Genomic DNA, 19,448 nt, shown 5'->3' with positions numbered 1-19,448 from the left:
CTGGGGCTAACGCAACATACACAAAAAAACACACAAATGTTGTGTGCACACACGATTGTATATATATTCCATAAAATTGATAATTTTCATATAGCCGTCTCAAGCCCACCGATTAGCTATCGAAATGTGTGTGTGGCGATGGCAAAACTTGTGCCAAGAATCCATCGCTTACTTAGTAACTCGCTCCTGTTGCACGGCGAAGGAGAGGCCCGTCCCGTCTTCCGTCGTTGATGAATAGAGCACGGGGATCTTTCAGGGCTGGACCATCACTCCGTTAGCTTTATTACTACTACTACTACCCTGACAGTTAACGCAAACACATATCACCCCTCCCCCCCTTTTGCACAGCTTATTTGATGCATTGCGTTGCGAAATGCATGTTAGAAAAAATAGGCATAATGTAACTAAAACCCCAAAACTACCGCACAGGTCTAATGGCAGATGACGATCCGTGTACAGAAGCGGGCAGGTGTTTCGTAAAAATGTGTCAATGCAGGGTTTTCCAGGAGTGCTCGTAGCTGTGGGACACTTTATTGACTCTTTCTTACCGGAAATGAGCCAAACGTAGTGGGAATAGGACTCTACAGCACCCTTGTGGGACAAATCCAATAGGAATTTCCAAGAATCTTGCCACATGGGAAGCCATAGAATCCAATTTCCATCATATTAAAGATCACTTCCCTTAAGCAATACGGCCTTTTTGGACCGTTACTCCTTAATAAAATAAAAAGATCACTTCCCGTAAAAAAAAGTCAAGGAAGTGTCCCACAACTATGAGAACCCCTGGGGAAAACCCTGTAACATACCTTTTTGCTGCTTAAAAGCAAATACAATTCTGTTCTGTTTCTATTTCGGAATTTGTCGCGAAAAAACGTCCTTTCTTCTTCTTCTACACGATGCACACACACAAAACTGTTGATTGGCTGTGTCTACTACGATCATACTTAAACCCGGGCGCGCTTGCTTTGCTATCTACAGGTAGGGGGGACACGTACGTTTCAGTTCAGGACCCCCATCTCTCTCCCTTCCAGTGGTTACTACTATTATATCACGCGTACACGAGAAGAGAGACGAGCGTACTGCTGCTGCTGGCGCTTACAACACCACCATCACCACCATCACTTACTTTTTGATGCTTTGCATATTGTCGTCCACTGTGAAGTTCGAAATACAACACACGCCTTTCCGTACCATCGAATAGATTCAACCTATTATTTATTGCGATTTCTCGTTCATCTTGTGCTCGGGTATAGTGCTTCTGCCAACCAGCCGCACGATGACACACTATCCCCCTCCCCTCCCTCCCTTTCTCCAACCTTCCTTCCTTTTACACACACGCGAGCGCTGTTGTCTATATTATATACGATTATAAATATAGGGTCTATATTCAAAGATAGCGAATTTGTTATAATATTTGCATGCTTTTGTTTGTTTGTTTGTGTCTGTGTGTTGCCGAGGGAACGCGTACGCACACTACTGCACTGTACTGGTTCCCTCAATTGGATAGGCATTATATCATCCCTAATCCTCCTTTGCATCTTCACGCGCGCGCTCTCTCCCTGCACGTCTCTCCTGCTGCTAATGGTTGTATCTTAGCTGTGGGTATCCTAACTACTTCCCTGTCTCCCGCTGCTCTGTCCGATCCCTCTCGATGTCACAATTCACTTGTTTGGGAGTAGATGGATGAAATAAAGTACACAACACGCCACACCTTCGTTGCCGTTCTCCGCTTGTGTCACGACGAATTGAGAGGCAAAGGTACACCAAGAAAGGGCTTTTAAGCGTAAGAACACTCCACACTTCCTCTACCAGTTCCACCAAACAAGTCGTTCTGCTCGCGTGTGCTGCAGACCACTCTGTCGTATGACCAATTCCAATATTAAATTCATTCAATCACGTACTGGCCGCCGCCCTCCGCTTACACCTAAAACCGACGTTTGCGTAACGATGAAAACAGCACAAATGGGGGGAAATCATAACCGTGGTGGTGTGTTTGCGTGGCGGCTACTGTGGACTTTGTGTGTGTGTGTGTGTTTTTTTCCCCAAGCCATTCTCATTGGACAAAAACTCCACACACACACACCACTCTCTCTGTGTTATGCTAGTATCACCCTAAATAATACGCAAAAAAATTAAGCCTACTTTGTCCTAAATTTTGTTTTGCGTTTCCAAAGGTTTCTTTGTTGGTGGTGGTAGTTTGCCGCCGGGAGCCTTTATATACCTGGATGAGCAATCGTTGTGTTTTCTCTCTCCCCTTTCATATTGTCCTTACAACTACTGCCTGCTGCTGCTGTTGCTGCTGTTGCTGCTATTACATACTACTACACACTACTGCTACCACTACTACTACCACTACATTTGCAGATGTAACTTTCCGAAAAGAATAACACAAAATAAACGGAAAACAATTCTAAACCGATAAGCAAACTTGTTTGTGTGTATATCAGAAAAATAAGGAAACTAGCACACTAGTTAATAACCACCGAAAGAACTACCGGGCACAAGGTGCCGTCCCCGTTCTGCCAATCATCATTACGCCCGGGGGCCCGCTCCCCTCCCTCCGAGAGCTTAACCGGTTCCAAGAAAGAGAAAGAGAGAGAGTGTGTGTGTGTTCAAAGGCATCATGCATGCATCATAAATGTAAGGAAACGCGCTTTCTTCCACTTTTGCTTTAACTATGATGATAGTGTGTGTGTGTGTATGTGTACTACTTTTTTGTCAGCGTATTTTTTGCATCTCGCTCTCTCGCGCACTTCACGACCAAGGATTTGCTTGTTTTTTCCTGCCTGTCTACACCTCTCATTGTTGTTACTTACATGCTCCCCCCCTACTATCTTCTACTAATCGACACGCTTCTTCTTACACGAATCCAAAGTTCTTTGTCTTGATCGCTAGCAGGAGCTTGTGCCGCAGGACCGCTTTGCTGGAGTAGAGCGGTATATACAGCCGGGAGATGCAGGTGTTGGCCGTCGGCAGGTGCGAATCGTCCGCCGGGCGGATGGTCACCGATGGCATCGGCTGGAATCCTTCCTCCGAGGCGGGCAGCGCCGGTGAACCGGTCCAGAAATACACCTATACACGGAAAGGGGGGGGGGGGATGAAATAATGTTACATTATTTTGGGACATTAAAACCGCACTCCAACGCAACAGGTAAACAGGCAACGTACCAAATCCTGCCGCTCCAGATTGCTCATCTTTTCGACCACGTTCCAGAGCCAGCGCTTGAATTTGGTGAGCTTCTCGCTCGGCTCGTTCGATTCGTCGTTGAACGCGGTGTAGGAGATGAGGGTCGCCACGTGTATGTCGCCGACACCGTTCAGCAGCAGTCGCAAATCTTCGGCAGTCAGCTGATCGAGCGCAGTATCGGGCAGCACGTCAAACACGCCGGAACGAATAGCCTGCAAACGACGAAGGAGACCCCAAATGGAGTTATAGTCATATTGGCAACCTTTGATAGGATGGGGGCAAAACGGGCACTTACTTCCAATGCCTTTTCTTGCGTCTTTATCATCCGATACTCCGCGTACTTGCGCACATAGTCGTACACGTTGTTTTCGTTCACCTGAATATCGCGTCCGCCTGGTACCAGTTCGACCGTTCCGGAACCTTCCTCCACCATGAGGTCAATCCTGTATGTTGTATGGGGGGAGAGGGGAGGAAAATGGTACGTTGTAAAGCACAGGATAATCACCGTACACAAGCGCAGCAGCGAACAAACACACTTACACAAAGTTGATTTCAAGGCTCTGCAGTATGCTGATGCCTGTTTTGGTTTGCGAATCTTTGATCAGCTGGCGCAACGACTCGTACACCACCGGATCGAAGAAGGCCAGATCGTGGAAGCGGATCTGCCGGCCGAGAATGAACTTCAGTACGTGCCGTTGCAGGAACAGCGGAAATAGTTCGTTCTGCAGCAAGCACAGCCCAATCAATCTGTGCCGTAAAACGGAAGAAGGGAAGAAAGGATGTTAATGGCATGCCATATAAAAACACGGTGACCAAAGGAGCAAAAAAAAAAAAAAAAAAAAAAAACAGCACAACACCCACCTGCCCACATTGCGGAACGCATTCATCCGTTCGCTGGAAGGATAGCCCTGCCGGGGACTGTAGAAGCCGCGCTTGCCGGGCGTGTAGAACAGCGGCGCGTCCATCTGGCAATCCTCCAGCAGCAACACCGGGGTACACTTTTTCGCAAGCGCCGGCGTGCTGCTGCCGCCGCCTTGTCCTGCCATGCTGCCGTAGCCTCCGCCACTGCCGCTGCTGTTGCTACCGGTAACGCCAACACCACTGCCCGCTACACCACCTTGATCACCCGTGGTGCCGGCGGCACCGGAAGTGCCGGATGATCCACTGGCGCTACTGCCGCTGCCCGCCAGCGAAACGGACCCACCGAGCGAGGACGAAACTCCTTGCGCTGCTGCTCCGCCAGTGCCTGCTGCCGCCGCCGCCGCCGCCGCCGACGATGCCGACTGACCGCTGGCGCCACCGTTGGAAAGGTTGTCCATTTCCAGCCGCTGGCGCTGCACGATTATCTCGACCGCCTCCCCGATGCGCTGGCGCAGATTCTCGTCCGAGGCGAGCAGATGCAGCACCTGCGTTGGTGGCAGCTCCAGCAGCATGCCCGTAATCTTGGCCGCATTGTTCGGATGCTGCTGTTGTACCTTTGGATAGAGCCGCTCGCCCAGCTGCTGCTGCTGGACCGAAAAGATGTCGCCCACGTTCAGCAGGGTGGGAGGGCTGGCACCCCCACCACCACCGCTGCCAGCTCCCGATGAACCGCCGCCACCGGCCGCACCCTGTTCATTGCCCGGCCGGAACGGGCGGGCGTCGTAGTTGAGCGTTTTGCGAGATTCACGGTTCGGGCGCCACAGCGGCTGCTTGCTGGAAAGGCCACGGCGCGAGCTGCTGCTTCCACCGGCGCCACTTCCCTGCTGTATGCTGCTACTGCCACCGACCACTCCACCCCCAACGCCTGCACCGGCGTTTGAGGAGCCAGCACTGCCGCCGGCACCACCACCGCCACCACTGCCACGGTGCCGCAGCATGCTGTTGAACGGGCCGGCCCCGTACTTGCTCGGCGTTTGGGCCGCATCGAGCGGGGGCAGCTTTTCGTTCGCGAGCAGCGCCTCGGCGATGGCGGTGTAGAAGCTGCGCGCCACGCCGGAACCCTCGCCCGGCTCGTCCTTGAACGTTACCTTCACCCGGTTAAACACGAGCGGCTGCTGGACGCGCCGGTTGTTGTACAGCCCGTTCAGCTCCTTGAACGTCTGCGTCAGCAGGGCCGCCCGGTTGCGCTCCATCTTCAGCAGCGTCAGGTCCTTCTGCGTGGTGCAGCGCAGCTTCTCCATGTAGCGCCGAAATTTGGTCTCCTTCACGGGGAACCCGTTCAGCTCGTAGATGACGCTGCCCGGCTCAACGCCGACGTCCTCGAGGAAGACGCGCGCAAACAGTATCAGCGACAGGCGCCACCGGCCCAGCAGTATGTCGGACAGGATCGAGGAGGACATGGCGGACGAGCCGCGCAGATAGATGCCGCGCGGCGGCATCTCCGGCTGCAGTGCGGCCGGCAACACGTTCGGCGTCGTTTCCACCGTCACGTGGGCGGATATCTCCTGTATATCCATCGCTTCGGCCGATTGTATCAGGTCGACCGAGTTGCTGCTGCTGCCGCTACCACCGATAGTGCCCGCGGCAAACACCTGTGGAGGAAAGGGAGGGGGAGGAATGGAGAAAAAGATGTTAGCAAAAAGAACTGTAATCGCTGTAAGGGCATCGGCACATTGCACACGTGCCTATTCAATGCTGTTGGACAGAGTGGAATTTCGGGAATTGGAATGTACGCTCCGTATCTGTCCTCTAGGTAAACAAACTCTTACCCACTAAAGGTCATCAGAAAGCGTGGCGAGATGCAAAGCAAACGCCACCATCTATGAGCAATAGGTGAAAGGAAAGCCACAACTTCGCACAAGCTTCCTTCGTTATCTGTGAGTGCTCAAAACTGTTGCTGTAAAAGCATCCCCCCCACACCTAATAATGCCCTAATTGACTTACCGTGGATGATGGTCCCGCTCGCACAATAACGCTTTTACCGGGGGACGTTCCAGCAGGTGCATTGCCGATCGTTACCAGCGGATTGGCGAACGAAACAGACGGTCCCGAGGAGGAGGAAGACGCAGCAACCGCTACGATTTGCTGCTCGCCAGGCATCGCTACATCCGCAGCGCCGGATCCTTGTCCTGTGTGGCAAACGAACGATTCCATTTTAATATCGAGCATTATCGGTGGGAGAGTATGACACTCCTTACCTAGAACAACCGAGGACCCATCCAGTGATGCCGATCCGCCAGCGGCCGTCGTTGCCACCTTTCTACGCGTGACTATTATTGGGGGCCGAATCGCAGACGCGGATTCTTGCTGCTGCTGCTGCTGCTGCTGAGGGGTCTGCTGCTGCTGATGCTGCTCGCTTCCCTGCTGCTGCTGCTGCTGTAGCGACATCGACAGTGCGGCAGTTGCTTCGTCGCCGCCACCGCCCGCATCGCTGCCGCCGTCGTCCAGCTTCTGGCGCTTGGCCGTCGACGTCGACGAGTGCTGGCGCGAATCCTCCGAATCCGACTCCGACAGCTCATCGTGATCCTGATCCGTATCGACATCGATTTTAATCGACGATTGCGACAAGTCCTGCGGCTCATCCGAGCTGATACTCACTTCATCGACGTCGGACTCTTCGCTGTACTTGTTGTTGCTCTTCAGATAGAACAGCCGGCTCTTTTTGTAGTAGACCTCGGAGAAGGAGGCGGCGGAGGACGAGGCGGCGGCACTACTACCGCCCGCCCCGGAGCTGCTGCTGCCGCCGCTTGGTGGGGGCGGCGGTGGAGGCGGCTTCGGTGAATGGGTTTCACCGCCGCCGCTTTTCGCTGCTGCTGCTGCACCACTGTTCGCTCCGGCCGCCACTCCACCGATGCCACTGGCGTCCATTTCCTGCTGCTTGTTGGAAGATCCATTGCCAACCGTCGCCGATCCGCTCGCAGCAGCTTGGAAGATTCCTACGGGAAGAGAAATTTCTACCCTTACACGAGAGTCCGTGTTCGGTGGTGAGGAGGATTGTGTGATGCCACCGCTTATGAACGCTACGCTGCTTTCCTGCCCGGTTGTTGATGGCTGGTTCTGCTGCTGCTGCTGCTGCTGCTGCTGCGCGTCGGAGTACAGTGATTCCGTTGGATCGATCACGATTCCTGTGGCTGCCGCCGTTGCCGCTGCAGCACCACTACCGCTGCTGCTGCTGCTCATTTCATGCCGAATCGAGGACGACAGGCTCAACCGAACGGGGGGCAGCTCCAGGTTGGTCGCAGAACAAGCACCCCCCTCCGACGAGCAAGCGGTGTTCGGATTCGGCGTGCCACTGCCGCCAGGTGCCAGCGTAATCGGCCACTTGGGCATGCCGAACAGATCCTCGCGCTTGGCGGTCGGCTGCAGCCGGTGCGGCTGGTCCGCTAAAGGCAGTGCTTCGGTAAGCGGCGTGTTGAACGGATCCGGTGCCGGGCAGCCGAGACAGAGCGTTGAATCCGACCGCTGGAAGAAGGAGTGCCGGCGGCCGAGCGACGGGCGGCTCAGCACGTCCTCGTCGACCGAGTCGCTGTCCATCACGATCGAGTTGGTAATGTCCTCTTCCGCCTCTTCGTTCTCGTTCTCGTCCTGATCGTCCCACACGTTCGAGCCGGTGGTGGTGCGGTCCAGGTCGCAGTCGTTAGTGGCGCGCATGTAGAACAGAATTGCATCGAGCACGTACGCCACGTGCCGCAGGGCGGTCACGTCCAGCACGGGAAGGGAGTCGCGATGCTCCGAGTTGTGCGCCCGCATCAGCGAAAGGCAGTAGGTGAGGAAGTCGCGTCGGCTAGCTTCCGAATCTGCCGTCATCGAGGAACCACCTGTGGGAAGGAGACGGGAAGAAGCGCACAGGGTAAGAAATGAGTTAACAAAAACGCTTTCGTGTGCAGGGTGTACCACCACACACCGGCAACAGGAGAGATGTGTTTTGAATTGTAGTAATTATAGTAAATAATACTTTTTAAAACAAGAGGAGCCAAACTAAGTCAGTAGCGAGTAATATTATTGGCAGTGTCCTAACAGAGTTTTTTACAGGGCTTTCGAAGTCAGTTTCTAATGTAAACATTGTTATTCATCGCATCCACAAGATGTTTTACAACAGCTGTCAAAATTGTTTCAAAATGAAATCTCAGTTTCAACACATGATTTTCAACAAACCACAAAGAACTGTCAAACTCAATCCAGCTTGAGTCCTGTTGAAAATCATGCTGAAGAAATTAAAAATTATTACAATGAAAATGAAATGTCAGATCGATGTGGATTAACGTCTTGGCACGCGGCAAATAACAATGTTTACATTCGAAACTGACTTGGAAAACTCTGTAACATCTTTACAGGGTTTTCGGAGGCAGTTTCTAATGTAAACATTGTTTTTCACCGCATCCAAGATGATTTTCAACAACTGTCAAATAGTTTATTTAGTTCAAAATGAAATTTCGATGTTAACACATGATTTTCAACACATCACAAAGAACTGTCATACACTTGAGCTCGCGCTGTCCAGCTTGTGTCGTGTTGAAAATCATGCTGAAGAAATTGAAAATTATTGTGATGAAAATGAAATGTCAGATCGATGTGGATTAACGTCTTGCACGCGGCGAATAACAATGTTTACATTCGAAAGTGACTTGGAAAACCCTGTAATGCACAACAACGTACCTTCTCGCGCGCTGCGATCATTATCGGCAAATCCTAGGCTGCGCGCTGTGGTCGCTGTGCCCAACGTGCTAATTGTGGCTCTGCTTCTGCCTGCTGGAAATAATGAAAGTAACGATTGGTAAACATTACTTTAACCTGTCCCTGTGGCTAAAATATTTTTAAATTCTTCTTTTCTAAACATTTGACGAACATATATTATGAACGACAATATCTACTTACCGGTGACACCGATCAGAGCGGAAGGAGCTGCATCACTAGTGCTCGACGAGGTCGGAATGTTGAGCGGATGCAGCGGATGCGAGGGGTCGGTGGAATCAGTCAACGACGCACCGAAGCGCAACTGTGCCTCGGTTGCTTCCATCACGGTCAGTATCCACTCCCACGTCAGCTTCAACCGCTTCTCAACATACATCTGGGCAAAAATATCGCGTTAATTTCATCTAATTTTCGCAAACACAATTAAACAATACAATCCCTTACCTGTAGCTGCACCGCGTCCTGGTGAGTCACGTCCAGTACGGACGCCGAGCCGGTAATGCTGGTCGGCAGCATGCCGATCAGGTCGGAAATTTGGCGCAGTATGATGCCGAACGCACGGGCCAGGGCGCTGGCCGTCGTGGTCATGGTGGGCGATTCCTGCTGCTGCGCGGTCGTGACAGCCGCCGTCGACCGGCGCAGCGAGCTCGGATCGATGAACACCATGTTGGAGCTGCCGGTGGTCAGGCGCACCCGCTCCGGGGCAGTCGTTTCGCGGCTCCGTATGGCCCACTGCATCGACTGTGGGGCGAGATTGTTGCGCTGGTTGCCGCCCGGCGTTTGGCGCCGCTCGAGCTGATCGTCGTTCAGGTTGAAGTCCACCGTCGACTGGTCGTCGCTTTCGCCGTCCTCCGAACCTTCGTCGTCCGGCTGGGTCGAGTCGCCGGAATCGTCTTCGTTGTCGAACAGCAGTGAGTTAAGCCCTGCAAGTTGTGGAACCATTTAAACACCAACCAAACCACAATCTCCCCCTCCCCTGCCAGCGCATGTCCCCGGGGAAAGCGTCAGCAGCAAGCAGAGCTAAGCAAGTAAACTACTAAATCTTCACCTGTATCCGAGCCGGCGGTCGCGCCGGTTTGAACGCTCCGCTGCGCGTCCTGCGTGCTCTGGTTGTCGTCCGAATCGGAATCGGTTTCCGGCTCGTGGAAGTTGAACTCGTTGTCGCTCTCGCCCTGCGCGTTTTCCTCGCTTCGCAGCAGATCCTGCGACTCATCCTCGGCATTCATCGAGGCGGCACTCGCGACCGGGCGCAGCGAGGACGAGCGCCTTGGCGGCGGTTGCTCCCGCTCGGCCATGTCTTCCTGCTCGGACGTTTCCCCATCGTCCTGCACCAGTGCGTCCGCATCGTTATTATCCTCGATGTCGCCCAGCCGAATGTTGATGCGCGAAATGAACCCGGACGACGAGCGTTCGCTATCGAGCGGATCGACGCCCAGGTGCACACTGGCGGTCGTGCTGGCAATTTGTGCAATTCCACCCGCATTGGCGCGATTTGTTGGCGGTGCCAACGGTTCCACCGAGAACAGCTCGTCGGTGCTCTGGAAAGAAAGCAAGGTAACGGTTTTATTACGAAACACATGCTGGGGGCATTTGTTGGTGGGCATTCACTTACGTCGATATTGTTAGAGGACAGATTGAACGGCGCAATGGGCTTCACCACACCGAGCCGCACCGGCGTTATGAGCGCGTCCGCTATCTCTACCAGCTCCTCGATGGCAAACTTGAACAGCGCCGTAAACACGCGCCGGTACGCCTGCAGATGCTTGGTCTGGGTGGTCGAATTGCGTTGCTTCTCCGGGTTCTGGAACCGCTCGATGCTGAAGATGACGTACACGCGCGCCACCGACCGCACGAACCGGCGTGCCACCTTCTGGGCCTCCTCGGCCCGCCCCGGGATGGACTCGTTCTGCAGCTCGTGCACCAGCGTCATCAGCAGCTTCTCCAGCGGATCGCTGCTGCACCGCACGATCAGGCTGTGCGTGAACTTGTCCAGCAGCGAGGTGCCGCTCTGCGACTGCAGATACACCTGCTGGTTGTCGTCGTCGTAGAACGGTTGCTGGTTCGCGTTCGGTACGATCGGTTTCTCGTTCTCCGCGCCCGTCATGATCATTGCCCGCACCGCCGGCCAGTCGTTGAGCAGCCGATCCAGCGCTTTGCGGGCGAACCGCGGCGGCTCCAGATTGTGCTCCGGCATTTCGTTGTCCGGCTCGAGGTTGGGCGTTTTGCGCGCATTGCCCGACGAGGTCGAGCGGACGCGCGACGTCGCCCGGTACTGGCGCTGCTCCACCATCTGCCGGCCGACGGTCTGGATGAGAAACAGCAGGATCGACTCGCCGCGCGAATTGAACCGCGTCACCAGATCCGTCTCGGTCGCCATCTTGCACAGCAGATCGTGCCGCTTCGCCTGGTTGCCCGCGATCAGCGCCTTGCACTTGCACTTTTCCCAGCAGTCGCAGTACGCGGTCGGCGACGTTCGCTTCAGCTTGCAGTCGTGACCCTTGTGGCACACCTTGGCGCACTCGGTGCAGCAGCAGAGCGACCCGGTCAGGCCGCAGGTGCGACACTCGAAGATGTCCTGATTGATGTGGTCCGCACCGGTCCAGGTGAACGAGCACGTATCGTTGCAGCACAGTATCCCGAGCGGCGACTGGTCCGGCGAGGAGCCGGGCGGGAATATCATCGAGTCGCGCACCGCATCGTCGCCGTTGGCGATCTTCTGCACCGCCTTGAACACGGTCAGGCCCGCCTGGTACGCCCGGCACGTTACCGCCAGCATGAACGGCGTCTGGCCCTGGGCATCCTTCGCGCTGAGCAGGGCGCGCAGGTGCGGCTGCAGCACCGGGCTCTCGCACAGCAGCTGCAGCACGAGCTGCGCATTCTGGCGCCGCTCGTTCGCGTCCGACACGTACGCTTCCGGTATGGCGGCTAGCGATTTCTGCGCGGTGTAGAGTGCGGCCGCCTGCTGGCTGCCACCAGCGGCTCCACCTGCCTGCTGCTGCTGCTGCTGGCTACCCATAGCGTTGTTCAGCCCGCCGAGACTGTCCTCGTCTCCGCTGGCAGGGTCGTACTCCGGCGGCCAGTAAACGACCGGCATCGAGTTTCCACCGATCACCGGCTGCTGATCGTCGCCACTGCCAGCCGCTACGGGCACGGCCAACCCCCCACCTTGCACGTTGTTCGACACGATCGCACCGGCGCCGCCACCACCACCACCACTGGCGCTGCTTTCCAGCTCCCGGTTGCTGACGTTGCGACGCATAATTTCCCTGATGCTAACTGGCCGATTGCCAATCATCGTGTTGGTTATAACGTTGATCGACTCCAGCCCGCTGTTGTTGCCTCCGGCCGCGGAGCCTCCACCGTTCGACGATCCCCCGCCGCCGTTGCCGTTCGAGCCGCTGGCGGCAAACTCGGGCTCCCGGTTCGACGTCGGCGAGCACATGCTGATGCAGGCGTGGATAATGTTCCGATTGCCGTCCGTGTGCTCGGCCAGTATCGCAGCGAGCGTGCCACGCATCTGGTCCGGCCCGTCGGCCGCAATGTGCGCGAGCAGCTGCCGGACGCCCTCGATGTCGCAGCGCAGTATCTTCGCCATGAGCAGCTGCTGCTCCGGTGCGAGCACCACCAGCGCCACCTGCGACTTCAGATTGACGCCCACGGAGGGCAGCGTGAGCGAGGCGGCCGCAATGCACTTGATCGGCGGCAGGTCCAGCCAGCTCGGGTCCCGTATCGCGTCCATGCAATCCTTCGCCATCGGGTAGATCGTGTTGTTGCCGTCGCGCAGCAGCAGCACGCTGTCCGAGCTGTCGCCGGCACAGGTCAGCGACACGTCCTGCATCGAGGCGCCGAGAAACGAGCCAATGTCCGTGGGGAACGCACTGTCCTGCTCCTGCCGGCCCGTGTTCAGGTTGAACAGCGAGTAGTGCAGCCGGTTGTTGGCCGTCTTCATGATGCCGTGGATGCCCTTCGGATCGACCGCGATCGTAAGCAGCTGGGAGGTGCCGCCGCCGCCGCCGGCTGCCGCATCGCTGCCGCCGCTCGACGCGGCGGCGCTCGGATTGAGCACGATGCGGCGCGGTATCTTCTGAAAGCAGTCCGGGACGCGCGGCGTCGCGGCCGATTTGATCACCTGCAGGTCGTCCTTGCGCAGCAGGCGACAGTCCTGCCACGCCTCGATGTCGTCAAACTTGTCCTTGCTGTTGCTGCCGCTGCTGCTGCTGGTCGACGCGCCGGGCGGGGGCGGAAACTTTACCGCCGCATAGTCACCGTCCACCTTCAGCACGCGGCCAATCGGAACGGAGCGTACGTCTTCGACGAAAATGACGTCCCTAAAAGCGAGGAAGCGAAAACAGGAACGTGTTAATTACCACCGCCGCAACCACCCACTCCTCCCCTCTCCCCCTTCGCACTTACTTCAGCAACCATTGCTCTTCGTCCTTCTTCGGATCGGGCTCTTCCTTCAGCGTCATGCGCTTGGGACGTTTGTGGGAATTGGTGACGCTGCCGGTGTCGCTGCACGTGCTAGAAGCCGGCGACGGTGGCGGCGGCATGTCGATCCGATCGGCCGACTCCTTGTTGTTGCCGGCCCCCTGTTTCGAGGACGAAACGCCCGCGGACCCGGAGGAGCTACCACTCGCCCCACCAGCACCACCTCCACCCTTGGAGTCCTTTTCGAACAGTCCACCTAATCCTCCGGCCACACCGGCGGACGCATTCTGCGATCCAGTTCCACCCGCATTCGAACCGGAGCCCAACGAGCCGGCAATGCCACAGCTGCCCGGCGTGGAGCTTGAACCGAGCCCACCGCCACCACCACCACCACCGCCGGAACCACTGCCCGTGCTTCCGCCCTGCGTGCTGGCGGCGAGCTGCTGCGATAGCGTCGACATCGAGAGCAGCTTGAACCGGCACACCTTGGTCAAATCCCAGGCCGCGTTCATCAGCTGGCCCACCTTCGGCACACCGTTCGAGATGGTGAACCCGATCGCACCGTGCTGGTACATCGGGCAGCTTTTCATGCACACCTGCGCGCCCACGGTCACCTCCGGCACGTTCACGCTCGGCCGGATCGGCTTCTTCGCCTTCGCCTGGTACTTGTCCCACAGGCGCTTGCGCTGGCCGAAGGGCAGCACGCCCCACCAGAACAGCTCGCCGCTCTCGGTGCGCGCCACCGTGTACAGGGTGCAGGTGTGCAGCGACACTATTCGGTCGAGCGCGAACTCGGGATAGTTGGTGGCCACGTGCTCCAGCTTGTTGCCCGCGTACCCGAGCAGCTCGTCCATCCAGGTCGCGATGCGGCCGCTCTCGGTCGCCACCGAGCACCGGATCAGGGTGGCCGATATGTGCGTCACCTTTTCGTACAGCAAGTTCAGCGGTATCGTCTTCGGATGGTGCACGCTCGCGGCATCACTGCTGCGGTACGGTTCGGCATCGGCCCACCGCCACTGGTGCAGCTCGCCCCGCGCCGTCACGCCGATAAACTCGGAGTACAGGGAAGCAATCTCGGTGAAGCGCACCGGGTGCTCCTTCTCCGGCCACGGTTCCATCTCATCCGACACCCACAGCGGGTAGCCGGACGAGTAGTCCTTCTTTTTGGAATCTGAAACAACAACAAACAAACTCTGCGTGAGCAAATTTTCCAACTCGCTGGGGTAAAATCAACACATAATGCACATTGGACTTACCACCCGCTTCCTTTTCCCACACGTCCTCTCTTCCGCCCTGGAACCAACGGCGCGGTCCAAAGTACTGCCGGTCGCGCCAGCGGCCAAAGCCTTCCCGCTCGGCACTGCTCAGCCCGGAGCCGCCGGACACGCCCGAGGGTCCACCGCCGGCGCCGCCACCGCCGGACGAACCGGACTGGCCACCGCCCGCAATGACGGCCGACGAACCGGCTCCACTGCCCGGCCCGGACTGGGTACCGCCGCCCGAGCGACTGCCGGACGGGGTGCCGTCGTTGCTGTTACCGGCCGAGCCGGCCGCTCCGCCCGATCCACCACTGCCGCCGGCGGACGATGAATTGTTTTGATTGCGTTCACTACGGGCACGGCTGTATAACATCAAACTAGTTTCAGCGAACGAAACAATCGTGACGAAAAATGTACATACATGTTAGAGTCGTGAATCCAAACGGGCCGAAATAGATTAACATTGTTTTTTTTTTTTGGTTTCCAAAATGTACAGTCAAAAAATACTCTTCCAAAAGCGGTCATATACAAATGGGCCAGCTACTGATCGAAAGCTTAATTGGTTAAGATTGAAATGTCTACGAAATCTACCATTGCTAGGTTAAATTCATCCTAAATTCAATTCCATATAAGGGATTCTTCTTTAGTGAATAGCGTCATGGTTTTTTTTGTAATAAAAAAAATAATAGAAATCAATTTCTGAACAAATCAATAATTGTATAATGAAAAATACAAGGATCTTAAATTGCTGACAGCAATTCAAATTTCAGAAAAGAAACGTTGCTCTTTATACACTAACTAGAAATCTTTTTATCTGATATTCCATATACTCCACCAATCATTATCAACCCATTTACTCCTATATCAATCGCTTTCAGGAATGTACATCAACTCCGCCCGAACCTAAGAGCATCCTTTTGATTGTACAGATGCGTATTTTAGATCGTGTGTTCTACCACCCATACGCTATCCACCTACAACCGCAAATCAAACACTACGGAACTACGGTACGGTAAACAGAGGAAAGGTGACATTCCCACCGCACGTCGCACAGCACTTACTTTCGAATGTTGGAGAATCCAAACACATCGTCGGTGAACATCGCTTCCGCGTCGATGATGACGCTGTTATCCGGATGGAAGCCACCGTCCAGCAGGGAGATCAAATCCTCGGCCACATAGTTATCGCTGCCCTCCTCCGTGTCGTCGCCGCCCTCGTCGTCGCGCGAGAGCAGATTGTTCACCGCCAGATTCACGTCCAGATTGGTGCGCTGCAGCTCGCGGATGATCAGATTGCGGCTCTTGCCCTGCAGCACCACCTGCGCCTGAGCGACCAGCTCCTCCGGCACGAACGGTGCCGGCACGGACACGATCGACCGGCTGCCGGACGATCCGCCACCCATGATGACGCCGGTGCTGCGCGAGCCGGACGCTTGCGAGCCACTGCCGGCCCGCACCGAGCTGCTCGTGCGCATGATGCGCGCGCGCGACCGGCACTGCCGCGAGGTAGGCGTGCTTTTGGAGTTGTTGTTTGACTGATTGGACGATTGGTTGCCGCCGCCACCGCCGCTACCACCACCACCGGCACCTCCGCCGCCGCCTCCTCCACCTCCTCCTCCGCCGCCACCTCCACCACCACCTCCGCCGCCGCCGCCGCCGGCTCCGCCGGCCTTCGAGGCGTCCTGCTTGCTGAGATCCAACCGCTCGGGTATGATGGAAAAGGCCACTCGGAAGGCGCGCCCATCCTCGAGCAGGATGCCGAGGTGTGCCGGCCCGATGACGATCTGCTTCACTGGGACCTTCAGCGACTGCAGCCCGGGTAGCGTCTGTACGCCATATTTGTTGATTTTATCGGCCACGTCTCGTATTCTAAAACGGAGGCAAGCAAATAGGACGAAGACACTATTAATAAGATGCCGGCTTTGGTGTTACAGTAAGATCGAACTAGTTGGATAATGGTCTGTTTTGAAAACCGTAATGGTGGAAAATGTAACCATTCTGTCCGCGCCCCACGATGACGCCACGATCGGTACATGGGGATGATGGGAAACGAAAAGCATGCTGGACGATGTCGTCGGTCCAAAACCCCCGTGTGCTAGACAGAGATGAAACGATCCTACCAATCGCACTCGAGGCGGCGCTGTCGTGCACATCTGACAGCTCCCGATACCTTTTCCAACACCCATTCATACCACAACAACATAACAACAAAAAACTAACTATTTATGAAAGCACATCGAATACATATTATGCTTTTTATGCAACACATCACACACTGGCCAGGAGCAGCCAGAACCGCAAAAAAAACCTGTACCCACCTGTACACCACACACAATGGCGGACATGAGCAGACTTGGCACTGTTCTCGCTCGCCCTTATGGTGGGGGTTGGGGGGTCTTTATGCTACTGAAACTTGCGCCTAACCTAAGTTTCGGCAAATAGGATGCGAAACGAATATTCACCTGTCGTTTAGTTGATCCTCTGTGCCTGGCAGCGGATGGACGACGAAGTGTAGCGTCGACATCTTGGTCCAGCGCCCGGCGGCCGTTCGTTCGGCCCGTCTATGGCTACTCAAATCGCTGTCACAACTGCGCTTGCTGCTGCTGCTCACTGCCGCTTGCTGGGTGGTGTTCTCATTTACGAGAGTGAGCGGAGGGAAGGACACGATGACAAATCGTCGTCGATTTTAAAGCGCCGCACCGTGGCCGTTTGATTGCTTCATCGGCGGTCCCCCCTTGTCCGCAGGGTGGAGTGCAACGGGACACAGCACGCGCTCGCGAGACACAAGCTGTGTGACAACTGCACACCGATTTGAACCAACTAGAATGGCTGTGCTACACAGCTACACGGGCACACACACACACACACACTACGCGGCAACAAATGCTTCGCTGTTCTTCTCCACACCGGGGGCACACACACTGTACAAACGCACTACTAACGCGAAACACGCCGATTTCACACACTGCTGGACTACCTTTTCTCTGTTTAGAATTGCTTGCTTGCTTGCGGTGCTGCTACTGCTGCTGCTGCGGCTGCTGCTAGTGCTCTTCTTCCTCCCAACACACAGTTGGCACTGGCTGCATATGTCAGTGACACACGAAGAAGAGCATGCAATAACACGCACACACACACACACGCAGACACACGAGCACACACACTCGCCGTCCCACTGACGTCCTGTGTGCTGCGCTTCACACTCACACACTAGAAAACAAAAATTACATTATTATTTCGTTTTTTTTGTTGTAATATTATAACGTATCTCGGCCCTCGCATTCGATCCTCCGCTAATGCTACGACCACACACGCACACATGCACACACGCGCGTAACGAACGCACACACTCGCGCGCGCACACACATACACGGCTCGTGAGTCGACGACCACCGAAAAAGAACCGTTTTCTTTCCAACGTTTTCCTACTCCTATCGCCGTGGCAGTCTCCGGTGCGGCTATATCAAAGCCCCGACGGGTAAGGGGACACTTTCTTCCTCTTTTTAGCCTACTCTCCTAACTAATGCTCACTCCCCCTGGACTTGGCGCACGTTGATGGAACTACTTTTTTAATGGGAAAAATATGGATGTGTATTAAAATGGATGGATGGTAAAGTGAGATTTTTTCTGGAGAACGCACACACACACACGCGGTCAACACGGTTCGCGTGTGGACGGTGTTCCGTCGAAGCCAATCCGTCTGGCTTGGAGCGAGGTGTGTGACTTTGCAATTCCGTGGAAACGAGATAAAGCCGTTCCGCTGCTCTCCCCCGCCGCGAACGTAACCGCGTGCATAGAAAATAACCTAAAACCGGGAGCGCCGTTTACCCAAACAGCGGCGAAGTTACACCCGTGAGCCGCCGAATGAATGCTTTTTTCCGAGAAAACGTTCACCACACCGCCATCATCAATTGGTTAGCCATCACCGTCAGGATGGCAGCGCGTGCGGATACATCATCACACCACCACCACTACTAATATTGCTGTGTCTCGCGTTGCTTTGCCAGAACACTGCCGTGGTGCTTTTTCAGTGGTTCCGGTACCCCCTTAACGACTCTGCAAACCCACCCTTCGCCCCCAGGGCAATGGGCCTCTTTCCCCCCCCCCCCCCCCCCGTACAACGTCCCTTTACTGAAATATATCGCTCTCCCTGCAGAGGATCGCTTTTACTCGAAAGCACACGGTATCTGCCCTGTCCGGTGTCTCTACACACCTTCTTACACCCTGCCTCTCCCTACATCCTACACCCTACCCTTCTGACCTGTTCTCACCCACCAGCTCGCTAGGAAGCAAATCCGCAGGTTTGCCCTATTTTCGTGGCCAAATTTCAATGCGCCGTGATGCGTTCCACAGACTGTGACTGTTTGATCGCTAGTTGAACTTATTTTAGCTACGTTTTCACCTTTTTTCCTCGCTTTCTAACTCAGTTCTTGCGAACAGAACCCGTGCACGATGTGTGAATTTTGGTAGTGATGACGGGACGAATGATGATGGGAACGCGTAGCTCCGAACGCATGCTCCGAGCACAAGCTCGTTCCGATCCGACGCTAAAGCTGAGCTTACACGAAGCATCGTTGGCTCAACTGAGATTAAAAAAAAATTTTGGTGTTTGAAAAAAATCTGTTATTTTTAAAAGCGTTGATTAAAATCTGATCTGAAAATCTGGTAAAAATTGATTAAAACCGAGTAAAGATGTACCTTTTTTGTGTCTCATTACAAACTACGATACAATTTAGGGATTATACAATGTTGCGGTTTGATTTTCCCTTGAGGCGATACAATCAGTTGGCGTCCACTCGGTGGACGTCGGTTTTGTCTATCAGCATTTCACATGATTTTGCAATCATGATTGTTGTATGACCTCATTTGGTTGGAATATGATAGTGTGCCAGCAGTATGATAGTTGGGTTGTTTGACGGACTACGAATGTGAAGAATATAAATGGCAGAGACGAATTTTGTTCGG

The 19,448-nt window shown here is 55.0% G+C and overlaps 1 protein-coding gene across 6 annotated transcripts; it reads right to left on the bottom strand.

The window, feature by feature from the left end:
• Positions 1–1,198: 1,198 nt before the first annotated feature.
• On the bottom strand, positions 1,199–18,996 carry LOC120952975 (E3 ubiquitin-protein ligase hyd). 6 transcript variants are annotated; one of them, XM_040372591.2, is made up of 18 exons: positions 18,886–18,996; positions 16,949–17,693; positions 15,549–16,355; positions 14,485–14,864; positions 13,214–14,399; positions 10,413–13,128; positions 9,849–10,338; positions 9,245–9,723; positions 8,984–9,176; positions 8,765–8,857; positions 6,707–7,926; positions 6,307–6,634; positions 6,053–6,237; positions 4,049–5,700; positions 3,728–3,934; positions 3,483–3,630; positions 3,169–3,399; positions 1,199–3,072 (listed from the first exon to the last, which is right to left on the bottom strand). In XM_040372591.2, the coding sequence occupies exons 2-18, from the start codon at positions 17,008–17,010 to the stop codon at positions 2,860–2,862; spliced, it is 10,590 nt and encodes a 3,529-aa protein (XP_040228525.2). In that variant the 5' UTR covers positions 17,011–17,693; positions 18,886–18,996; the 3' UTR covers positions 1,199–2,859. The 6 variants fall into 6 exon arrangements, with proteins under 6 accessions (XP_040228525.2, XP_040228520.2, XP_040228523.2 ...); XM_040372586.2 differs by having other exon boundaries at positions 6,307–7,926; XM_040372589.2 differs by having other exon boundaries at positions 6,307–7,926; positions 8,765–8,854.
• Between the last annotated feature and the right edge of the window lie 452 nt (positions 18,997–19,448).

This window comes from Anopheles coluzzii, chromosome 2 (genome assembly GCF_943734685.1).
Source record: "Anopheles coluzzii chromosome 2, AcolN3, whole genome shotgun sequence".
Taxonomy (NCBI): Eukaryota; Metazoa; Arthropoda; class Insecta; order Diptera; family Culicidae; genus Anopheles; species Anopheles coluzzii.
Note: the sequence above shows the minus strand (reverse complement) of the source record. Positions and strands in the feature narration are given on the sequence as shown.